The sequence below is a fragment of the Arachis ipaensis genome, chromosome B5 (assembly GCF_059453495.1).
Source record: "Arachis ipaensis isolate K30076 ecotype BB chromosome B5, ASM5945349v1, whole genome shotgun sequence".
In the NCBI taxonomy this organism is placed as follows: domain Eukaryota; kingdom Viridiplantae; phylum Streptophyta; class Magnoliopsida; order Fabales; family Fabaceae; genus Arachis; species Arachis ipaensis.
In genome coordinates this window covers 153,523,443-153,535,726 of record NC_142440.1, presented here as the reverse complement: position 1 = coordinate 153,535,726, position 12,284 = coordinate 153,523,443, and the positions used below count along the sequence as shown (strand labels likewise).

At 35.1% G+C, this 12,284-nt stretch overlaps 1 protein-coding gene across 1 annotated transcript; it reads right to left on the bottom strand.

The window, feature by feature from the left end:
* Positions 1 to 8,394: 8,394 nt before the first annotated feature.
* On the bottom strand, positions 8,395 to 12,003 carry LOC107642170 (coproporphyrinogen-III oxidase 2, chloroplastic-like). Its single transcript, XM_021103058.2, has 4 exons — positions 11,753 to 12,003; positions 11,564 to 11,682; positions 10,917 to 11,365; positions 8,395 to 8,587 (listed from the first exon to the last, which is right to left on the bottom strand). The coding sequence occupies exons 1-2, from the start codon at positions 11,966 to 11,968 to the stop codon at positions 11,575 to 11,577; spliced, it is 324 nt and encodes a 107-aa protein (XP_020958717.1). The 5' UTR covers positions 11,969 to 12,003; the 3' UTR covers positions 8,395 to 8,587; positions 10,917 to 11,365; positions 11,564 to 11,574.
* Positions 12,004 to 12,284: the final 281 nt, after the last annotated feature.

Here is a 12,284-nt window from a genome sequence, read left to right as displayed (position 1 = left end):
GTGGTGGCGGTGCTGTTAGTATTAGGAAGCTTAGGGTTTAATTTGGGAATATTTGGGTTAATTAGGATTTGGTAATTCTAATCAAATTAGGGTATATTTTATTAATTCGAAATCTAATTTAATCCCTTGAAATTACTTTAAAAAAAAAATATTACTTAATTATCAATTTGCTAATTAGATTTTAATCAAGTATCTTAATTTAAAATTAGAGATGATATAATTTATTTTTATGAAATTAAAATATTAAATTCTAAAATCTCAATTATTTAAACTAAATCATATAAAATTTATTCTTTTACGACTGCTAAATTTTATAATTTAAGTATAGAAAATTATTCAATAATAATGAAATTAAGTAAAATTTATATTTTAATTATCAAAATCTGATTTAATTATTTTTAATGAAATAATTTCTGAAAATAAAATCTCTAATAAATAAATAAATTTAAAATTGGCTCATAATAAAATTTTTTTCAAAATTTTTGGGTCTTACACCCTACCCCACTTATAAAAATTTTCGTCCTCGAAAATTAGTGTATTACAAAATACATTACATGGTTAACACTCTGTAAAAAGCAAAAAAACTTTAGCATTCATATTTATATAGTTTCAAATACTTTGTTTACCACATAGCATAAAGATATAAGGGTAGGAGTGCAATCGCAAGACAGAAATTACAAAGCAAGCTTGATGCAAATGACGACGTGGTTCAAACATGTAGTGGTAAGACAAGGTGGGGATAGGTCATAAAATAGGCTGGGGTCAAAACGACGTGCTTAACATTCACTCACTGATCTCGCACCAACTCAGATATTCAACTATTCAACTTTCAACATAACTCATCTCTACCATTCTTAATCGTATTTCATCGATCAATTCACCCGAGGGTTCTCAACTTTGTTAAACACTTTGCAAACCTTACTACTGGTCATAAGTCCCACATCAACATAACTCTTTCTCGTAAAACAAGGTTTCACAACTCCCTGTGATGTCATACCTCTACGAATTTTACCTTTTACGTTCATCAAACGTGTCCTAAAGGACTAATGTGTCATTTACTAAGTCTAACGGTCGCACAAGATACCAAAACTAATCTCGAGTATATTCAGAAGGATAATAGACCATAGAAAAGAAAGAACAGTAACAACGACCGTGTTCGCGAGAATTTGAAAGAATTGTGAAAATCACAAGTAGACAAGGATGAACAAGTAATAAAAAGTGCTGGAAAGAGAATCAACTGATAACTTTAAAGGTAACTCTTGAATCGAAGGAATTTAATAAGACCAATAAGATGAAAAACAATGCAGTATTTTGAAACGAATTCAAGCTGAGACCAGTAAATATGAGGTTTGCAGAAGAAGTATATCCAAACCAAAGACAAAGTTTATAGAACTCAAGAGTATGGTTAAAAATATTTTCAAATGCATTGTTCGTAAAGAATGAAAACTTAAGGGGAAATCATTTCATGTTCTAAAGAGAAAATGGGTAACAAACGTCCTTCAAAAGAGTAATAAAAATATAAATGTGGTATTATTTCAATATAAATTCAAGTGGAAATAGATTACACAAACTTTGTAAATGGAAAGATTAATTTGGCTAAGCGCAAAATTGTACTTTCTCTTCTTTTTTAAGCATGTATGAAAACTATAATCTTGTTGGAAGAAAATCTGAGATAAAGTTTTACTCATAAAAGAAAAGATGATGCATTACAATCAAACAGGTTTAAATCACATAGAAATTTTTAGAGTATAAGGTAAAGGAGTGTAAGCTAAATTGAAAGCGATTTTATTAAAACTTCAATAGATGTATCGCCCCAAAACAAGTTCAAATCATACCAAAGAGAGGCACTGCTCAAGTAAAGCAATTCTAATCAGGGACAACTTTGCATAAAAATAAATCGAAATTTGTTTAAAAAGGTTTAAAACAAAACCTCAATAATATACTTGAAGTCACAACTTTATAAGGATGTTCAATAATATTATTATGTGCTAAAAAGGAAACTAACTCATTTGAAGAAAGGGACTTAAATTAAAGGATTTCAATTAGGATTCATAAAGCATGTCACTCATAGAAACAAAAAGCTTAAGAAGAAACTTAACAACTTAAAAAAGTTGATTCAAAACTTAAATTTCTTCAAAAGAATTCAAAACCTTCTTAAAAATGGTTCAAAACAAAATTCTGAAAGTATATTTGAAATAACCACCTCGCAAGTATCATTTAAGAAGATCACGATGTGCTTAAAATGAAATCAACCTATGGAAGAAAGGACCTTTAAATTAAGGGAATTCAAACAAGAACTCACTGGGTATAGATTATCAAATGAGTTTCCAATTGGTCTAAAGGAATACAAAACGCGCCAGGAAGAAAACTCAATCAATAGAGAATTCTCAAGAAAGAACCTTTGACTAAAGAAAGACAAGTAAAAGGACAAATGGTGCATTAGATAGAAACGAGTTAAAGTTGACTCGGATGAGAATGAGATTCACAAAAAATGGAAAACTAAGACTAATGATGACGTTAAAAAAATAAATAAAAGAGTAGTTAAAAACATAATTAAATATGACATCCATAGAAATAAAAGTTTAAGAAAGAAATTGATCCATTCATGAGAATAAAGACATGAGTCCAACATTTTTTTTTGTAAGAACAACAATTGCATAAATAATATAGTATGCTAAACCAAATTCGAATAAAAAATAAATTAGGTAAAGCTTACCAAACAAAACCAACTGGAAAGAGACAAAAACCTTTCTTTGAAAAATATCTAAATATATAGTCAAATCAGGATATTCGTAAAAACTGTAATAAAATTGTTAGAAAATCAAATTGTATTTGAAGTATATATACATTTCCATAAATCAGTGAAAAAAACAGGCGAGGTATTGGAAACAACTAGTTTTAAACTATATAAGGAACTTTCAACATTTATATAAAGAAGTACACATCAAATTAAAAGCGGTTGTATATTTTAAATCAAAAACAGTTTTGTTAAGATTTAAAGAATGGCTGTAATTATTATAAAAAAAGAGGAAAACTAAATTACAATTTATTTACAAGGGACTCGAAAAATGAACTTAAAAAGGTGTCCTGCATCAAAACAGATTCAAATGTATATATAAAAAAAAATACATGATTCAAAAAGAAGTGCCTAAATAAAGAAGGTAAATACACCAAGGGTTTTAAACAGGCATATGCAGTTAGGATCAAACAAAAGCGTACGTGAACGAGAGTAGGATTGAAAGATAATCTGTTCATTTTCCAAGAAAAGTATCGCAGACAAGAACCTTAGAGCATACCAAGCAGGAACAAGATACGTGATATTCGCAGAGTTCAAGAAACCTAACCGAGTAACCTCGAGAATTAACTCCTAACGTTCCCAAAACCCGCAATTCGCATTACCCATGACTCGCATATTGTCTATGATAACCCATTAGTGGTTACATATACATAATTCACTAGTGTTAAGCTGGCCAAACTTAATACCAGGGATTATGCAATGCAAGACTAATGGCATTATTCAATAGACCGTCATGTGCATAAGCTCTAATTCTCGTTATTCAAACAAGACCTACTACATGACAGACTCTCAGAGTATGCAATTGAAGCATAATCGATCCATTCTTCAGGCTCTACAGGAAAGACCGCTCTGATACCATAATGTAACACCCTCACTATCAGAAGTCACGCTTCCGGCTGCGCCACTCTGATAGGAAGAAGTATTACGACTACTTTATATACTAAATACTAAAATAGGAGCCTGTGACTTGACACTGTATCGCTGATTTCTTAGAAAACCAAAAATAAACACTTTATCTTTAAGAAAAAAAAATACAAACAGGCATAGATTCATATACAAGACTCCTTACATAATAACTCATAATATACATATAAAAGATACAATTCCTATCCCTCTTACAAACTTGTAATAACAAAGACGAGGGGAAAAAAATATCTAGTTAATACATCTTATAAACCAAACGCAGTATAACTCTTCTTAATGCTTCTTCACCCGGTTCCTGAAAAGGTAAAACTGTAGGGGGGTGAGAACCTAACCACATGGTCTCACCACAGAGTTTCAAAGTTGTCATAAGAAGATATTCAATAAGAAAACTGTTTTCAAGCTCAGTGATTATCAATGCCTTAGGAATCTTTTAAAAACCGATAGGAAATCGTTCAAAACCTTTTCAAAGAAACAATGTTTAATCTTTTAGAAATCCGAAACCTTTCATTTCTTAGAAGAAAATCTCAATCAGAAACCAACCACATAATCAAACAACACAATCATTAATTCAGCACCAAAGTTTATTCTCAAATGTAGCACGCCAGGACAAACACAGACAAGACAGACAAGGAAAGCACAAGTAGGTAGCAGTTACAGCAAATAGTTCAAGTAGCAGTTAAGAACAGTTTAGCAATTAGGCAAACCAAAACAAGTTCAAACCCAAGCAAAGCATACAAATGCATATGATGCATGCCTGTCCTATGGCTGATGAGGCTCATCTGTCGGTTATCCAGCCAACCCGACAAGTCTGAATTGTCCTTAGACTGTCCCCCGACGTGCATCCCCAAGAGTCTATGCATAGCTTTTTCTCAAATAATCAATAATACTCAATGGGGGTATCATTCCCGGGAATTTATATAGTGCCCGGTCACACTTACGTCGTAGGGTCAACAGAGTATCGAGTTTTCAACCTGGTACACGTGGTGGCAAGCCACGGCACTTAATCCAGGGAACCTCGTATCTCAGATATTTCAAATTCATAAGCCATATAAATAATTCATTCATCATTCATCAATATCTAAGCCATTCTCAATATCATCATCATTCATCAATCCATATCCCATTTCTAAATTCATTTAAAAATCATATTTCAAATCAATCCTCATCATCCTTCTTCCCGTTAATCAACAATCTCAATTCAAAACATAATTCTTTCCTTTCTAAATAAATCAATCTGAAACAAATAGCGTTTAAGAACCAAATCTTTTTAGACAATTACTTCAAACAAAACTTCCAATTTTATAAAATTTCGGCAGCATCTCCTCTAAAACTCGGACACTGCCACCCTTTTCGGGTCCCATCCAAACATTTCTCAAATCCTTTCTCAATCATTTCCAAATCTCAATCACTTTCCAAAATTCAACCAATTCCAGTATCAAAGTATTTTCAAATCAGAGCAATTCCAATAATAAAACTCTTTTTAAAGTCAAACCAGCTCAAGTATTAAATTATTTATAAAATCAGACCGACTCAAAATCAAACCACTTTAACTTCAAACCAAGAAAAAAACCACTTTTCATAATAATCAAGTAAATGACTTTCCAAATCCATTTCTTATCAACAACCGTAATTCACTCAAGCAATCAAACACCCAATAATTCAGTCCAACAAACCATCATATCCACAAGACAAATATAATCACAGAAATATATCTTTTTGCATCAATATCTATTTATCACAACTCTGTAATATAAATTAGATTTTAAGAAAAACCCCTACCTCGATTAACTGAGTCCGCGTAACTTATCGTGATAATCCCCTTTCCTTTTAATTCATGGCAGTAGCGATAACGTTAATCCCACGAGAATAGCAACAACTCTGGCGCCTCTTATAGTAATCGCATTATTACAAATTGCATTATTACAAATTGCAATTACAGTAGTTGAAACTGTTTCAAGAAACCCAGACAAAGACATATACAAAAATCAAATCAAAACAAGCATGGAAAAGATAGTAAAATATGTAAACAGCCTAGAATCGAAAAATATACCCGACCCGAATCATTAAGAACAGCTCTGGTATCTGCTCCCAGCGACAGAAAAAAAAAACAGAAATCAAACCCGGGCATCCGTCTTAACGGCAGTAACATCACTCCGAGCGATTAAGGCAGCAGAGACACCAACAATAATAAGAATACTGGAACAAAATAGAAGCAGAACAAATTCAAGAAAGGAAGAAACAGTTACCAGTAAATCTGGCCTGGTTTCGGCGACGACATATAACTAAGTAACTCACGAAAATAGAAACCCAAGAAGACAGAGGCTTTAGCTGTGGTCTCCGGCGACGCAGCAGCAACCTGGGTGCAACCCCGGCGGGCCCAACAGCTTCAGTGACAACTCCCGGCAAGCACAGCAACTCTAATCGCACACATAATAACCGAAACTCAATTATATAACAAATACCACCATAAATTCCTCAGTAACTTATAACAGAACGACGATTATGGATGTTCGGAATGAAAAATAGCTTACTGTAATTAGGGGACCCATGGAAACGGAACAGCGGCGGCAATTCCAGCACTCAGAAGAACCGAAACCAGCCTAAACAAATCGGGTCAGTACTAAAATTAGAACCAGATGGGGTTTGGAATGGTAAGAGCGTCCTTCTGCAACTGCAATAGCATTTTTCAGCATCCTTCAATGAGCAGAGATAGAACAGTAACGGCAACTCCCACCACCGTCACCTCCTCTCTTCCGGTGACCAGCTCCAGCGGCAAGGACGGTGAAGGCTTCAGCGGCGACAGCCATGGGAGCTCGGCGCGAAGCTGACAGCGACAGGAGACACGAACGGCGGCGATTCCTCCCGCGGACGCAGCTGGCGGCGCGAATCGTTCTCCCTCTGCCCGATCTCTCTCTCTCTCCTCTTCGCGGCATCGCCGGCGACGATGGTGACGGAAGCTCGTGCTCCTTCCTTCCTCAGCGACAACGACGCGGCTCGTGGCCCTCGTGAACGGTGACGATAGGGCGTGGGTCCTCTTCCGTCCCGTTGCGCCTTTCATCTGCGAACCTTCTCTCTCTCGCATGCGGCTGGACTAGCGGCGACGGCGGCAGCAAGACCCTCCGCGCGCCAGCGCGTTCTTACTCTCTTCCCACTTTTTCTTCTCAGTTTCCCCCTCTCCTCTCTGTCCCTTCTCTGTTCTCCCTCTTCTTTCTTTTTCTCTTTTTTTTTTTTTTGTTTTGTTTTGGTGAAAGGGGTGAGTGGTTGAGGGTTTTGGGATGGTGGTGGCGGTGCTGTTAGTATTAGGAAGCTTAGGGTTTAATTTGGGAATATTTGGGTTAATTAGGATTTGGTAATTCTAATCAAATTAGGGTATATTTTATTAATTCGAAATCTAATTTAATCCCTTGAAATTACTTTAAAAAAAAAATATTACTTAATTATCAATTTGCTAATTAGATTTTAATCAAGTATCTTAATTTAAAATTAGAGATGATATAATTTATTTTTATGAAATTAAAATATTAAATTCTAAAATCTCAATTATTTAAACTAAATCATATAAAATTTATTCTTTTACGACTGCTAAATTTTATAATTTAAGTATAGAAAATTATTCAATAATAATGAAATTAAGTAAAATTTATATTTTAATTATCAAAATCTGATTTAATTATTTTTAATGAAATAATTTCTGAAAATAAAATCTCTAATAAATAAATAAATTTAAAATTGGCTCATAATAAAATTTTTTTCAAAATTTTTGGGTCTTACAAGTAATGTAAACGGGATGAGAGTACATGAAGAGTACACTATATTTATAAAGCATTTTTATCCTTCCAGCTAATTTTTTTATCCATACCAATTCAGCGAAAAATTCTGATATGATCTGATTTTTAATATGTAAAATAATACCTATAAATATATAATATTTAATTTGATAACTAATTTTTAATGTATATATAATGTACCATTTTCATAATTCATCAATTTATTTGGTGAATAACCAATTAAAATCTACTATCTCAGGTAGTTAATGTCTCTTGTATATATAATGTAATTTTTTTTATCATAATTATTTTATCTTCATATTTATTAATTTTTCTCTTATTATTTTTTATATTTACAAATATTATATTCTTTTAAGAGAAAAGGATAAATTAGTCCCTGACCTTTTAACCCGCGGACATTTTCATCCCTGACCATTGGAAAATACTTTTAAGTCCCTGACGTCCCTAAAAATTAGACGGATCAGTCCTTCCGTCCATAAGCCACCGTCAGACCTGACAGAAAAGGCTGACCTGGCTCCCCCTCTGCTTACCTAGCTTAACGGCGTTCCCATGTGGCACGTTAGTGGGATGGAGCTTTTAAAAAAGGGACACATAAGTCTCTGTCACTCAAAACGACGTCGTTTTGTGTGCTGTCCCTTATATACACTCTCATCCCTTTCCTTGTGTACAATGTCTATTACACCCACAGAGTTTTTACAGAATTACATTAAACCCTAAGGAAGACCAAAGATCAAACGCAGGAATACTCTGGTTCTCCCTCCAAAAAAAACCACCATCCAGACTGAGAAGGTTCCGGTCTGCATTTGTTGTCGAAGAGGGAGAACCATATACTCTGTTTCTCGTCTTCTTTATAGAGATTCCCTTCGTCATCAGTGATTCTTTCAGTTTTATTTCTTCTTTGTTGAGATGCCTGCTGATGAAAAAATCGAGTGTTCTTGTTCTCCGCATTCAACAAGTTCACACGAGATTTTTGGGCCCATTTAATCTCTTCTTGATAGAAGAGTTCGACTAAGTCTGCCTGTGCCCTTTTCAAATTCAGAATTGTTTCTTCAATTTGTGAGTGAGATGGAACAATAAGCTACACCAGGAAAAGAGAACAAAACAGAGATGAACAATATTCTCACTTCATATTAATATTAATATTTTCATATTTTAGGAATACATAGAAAATGAGTGATTATAAACAAGGTTGCGAGAACTGGACCGGTCAATGAACCGGTAAGGCAACTGGTTCAATGGTTCGACCGGGGTTCAACCGGTTTAATTAAATATTAAATAAAATTATTAAAAATTAATATATGTAATGCTTGATCACTATCTAGTTGTTCTATCTTCAAAAATAAAAATTTCTAATTAGTAACAACTATAATTTACAAACACAAATTTACACAAATTAAATATTAATTGTTGAACAGATTTACAGAATTTCTAATCACATCAAGAAGCAAAGAATACATGCAGCACTAAAAGTTCAAAACAGAAAATTATCAATTACATTCGGCATTAAAAGTTCAAAAAACAAATTCAGAAGTTAGAATCCAAACAATTAGACAATTAAATCAACAATTAACAATCAACAAAATTAATAAGTACCACAAAAAATTAACAAAATTATTTCAAAAGAATTAATTCAAATTGAAAAGAAAAGTGAACCTGAACAAAATCACTAAATGAAGTCAATCAAAATAGAATGGTTCTCAACAAGCAACTAGAGAGGGCTAATTCCATAATTTCTAGCCTTGAAGATGCCCACAGAATTATGTTGTAGTTGCTAATCATTTTGTGGCTGTTCCATCTAAATTCAAAATGACAGCAATCTAGAATCCATAAAAATATATTAATCCATATAACTCATACGACATTCATTCAACATAATTAACAGAGCATAATCGAATTTAAATTTTAAACCCCAAAATTCAACAGAGCAGTATTCAACAGAGCAGAAATAAACAAAACTCAATATAGCCAAATCCAACATAGCAGAATTGAATTTATATACCGAAATTCAAAATAAACAAAATTGAAAAAAAAACAAGAATAATTAATAGAATAAAAAAATTAATTGAAAAACAGAACAAGAACCCATGAACAAGAACTCAGAAGAAGGAAAAGATTTGAAAAACAGAACAAGAACCATGAACTCAAATCTGTCCAATTCATACAGTTTTATCACCAAATAAACGAAATTAATTGAAAGAAGGAAAAGATTGAAGTACTGACTACTGAGTACTCACCGCGGGAAGGCGACCTTCGACCCGGACGCGACGGTGACCTTCGACCCGTGACGGTGATGCTTTGCTCCGGCGTTTGTTGGAGGTGACGGTGGTGTTTGTACTTTGGAGGAAGAAGGTTGAAGAGAGACTGAGAAAGTTAGGGTTGGAAGGCAGAGTATTACCGGCAGCGAGTAGGGGCGACGATGGAGGAGGCAAGCTCGGCGACGACGATGGAGGAGAGGAGCTCGACGACGACGAAGAGGGACTGTGGGACGGCGAAGAGGGGCTGCGACGGTGGGTCTGCCCGTGGTGGCTATGGTGTCTCTTGCGAGAGTGTGAAAGTTGAGAGTTGAGAGTAGAGACTGAGATTAGGATTAGGGTTGTGCGTTTAGCACTTTAGCTTCTCTCTTTTTTTTTTAACCTTCAAAACGATGCCGTTTTGAAGTTTAATATCCAAACTAAAAACCGCTAAAAAACTGGACGGTTCTCCCGGTTCATCGGTTAACCGCCAGTTCGACCGGTTTTCTCACCGGTTTTTTACAAGGCGGTTTCTGACCTTATCCGGACCGGCTAGGTGACCCGTTTCCAGTTTTTCCGGTTGAACCGGCTGGTCCGGTTCGGTTTTCAGAACCATGATTATAAATATTCTTCATATATGGATGCATCCTCAATCTTCTTAGCTGAGATGCTTAAATATTTTGGTGGAGTGAAACATAAACATTTTATGAGAATGATCTTTAGAAACATTATCAGAAGGTTATATTATATCATGATTCTTCTTCATTTAAAATCAAAATAAGGGTAATCCTCCAACTCTGAATGATTATTTAGTTCTTAGCACACACACATGCAAGCTCATGCGTTGATTGAAAAGATTATATATATATATAAAAAAAAAAGACAAATGAACATTACATGTAAGGCAATGTCATTGACAAGCATCCCCCTGCAGAAACATTCTTCACAAACTGCTCCTTCAGTTTCTTGTTATTTGTAAATATATATGCAGCCAGAGGCTTTGTTCCTAAATTGATCAGATCAAAACTTTCTCCCAATTTATTCACATGTTACCCAAAAATCATGTATCATCATTATTGATCTTCCAAAGCAGCACATATCAATTATTGATAACAAATTGCAAAAACAATGTCATATAAAACAGTTATTTAGGTGCCTTGATTAAATTATTCCTACCGTGATGATGGGAAGTAATGGACCAAATATCTCGTCACCCATGATCAGAGAATCATGTGGAACATCCAATAGTAAAGTGGTTGTGATTTACAATTCTGGATATATCTTTTGATTCCAACGGATTCTTTCCAAAGAAGTTCTCCAACTCAGTCTCCATTCTTGCAATGCTTTGTTGCACTTTCCTAGTTTCTCTTCAATCTGATCATAGTTCACAACCCAGCTTCTTTTGATAATCTCTTTGCATTCAGAGTCTCTAAGCCACATTCTTCGAATCTGAAAATATATGGCCTCTTCCTTTTTAAGCTCTCCCCATGAACATCGATTAGGATTGGACAATGGTCTGATCTGTATCTTTGAAAATGCTTTTCCACTCTTTCTAGGAATGCTTCCTTCTAATTTATTATTGCCACTGCTCTATCTAGCCTTTCTTGAATATTTGCTTCCCCAACCTGATTGTTAGACCAAGTGTAAGCATATCCTACAAAGCCTAAATCTAGTAATTGATTCACTTGAAGAGATTCCCATTTACCTGAGTATAAGTCATTGGCAGACAACAGTAGCAATAATGGTATTGTTAGACCAAGTGTAAGCATATCCTACAAAGCCTAAATCTAGTAATTGATTCACTTGAAGAGATTCCCATTTACCTGAGTATAAGTCATTGGCAGACAACAATAGCAATAATGGTATGAGAAACAGCTCCGAAATAAGGATGGAAAATCATAATCTGTAAGGTTGGGGCAAATGGGTTCTTCGGATGCAAAACCTGAAAAAGGTTGATGTCATTTCCCATTCTATCTGAAATCGAAAAGAATTGAATGGGGAAAAACACTTACGGAGCTGATTCCAGCGGCGAAGAACGGGATAGGACCAGGCTTCTGGTCAGGAGAAGCGGCAGCTTTTGCAGCGCGGTAAGCTTCTGGCGGCATGATCTCATAAACAACGGAGACATTAACTCCAGCCTTCTCCCAAATGGCCCCGTCCTGGAGAACCCTGCTAATGCCGCCACCGCCGCTGGGCCTGGACCAAACGTCATCCTTGAAGTTGGCCATGCCGTCGGCAGCCTCAAGGGCGGTGCAGACGGGGTCCTTACAGAAGAGGAGGAGGAAGAAGAATGGGTTATTTAGGGCCAAACGGGAGACGACATAGTTTTAGGGTTGAGGGACTTATTTGTCCAATTTTTGAAACTATCCTGTTGACTCATCAGTCCACGTGTGTATCTATGACGCCAAGTCATCAGAGCGGAGCCAGGTTAGCCTTTTCCGTCGAGTCTGACGGTGGCTTATGGATGGAAGGATTGATCCGTCTAATTTTTAGGGACGTCAGGGACTTAAAAGTATTTTCCAATGGTCAGGGACAAAAATGTCC

Coding starts and splice junctions, on each gene's coding strand:
- LOC107642170 (XM_021103058.2), bottom strand. CDS start 11,968: ATGGCCAACTTCAAGGATGACGTTTGGTCCAGGCCCAGCGGCGGTGGC. Junction 11,683..11,752: donor TCGCCGCTGGAATCAGCTCC/GTAAGTGTTTTT, acceptor AACCTTTTTCAG/GTTTTGCATCCGAAGAACCC.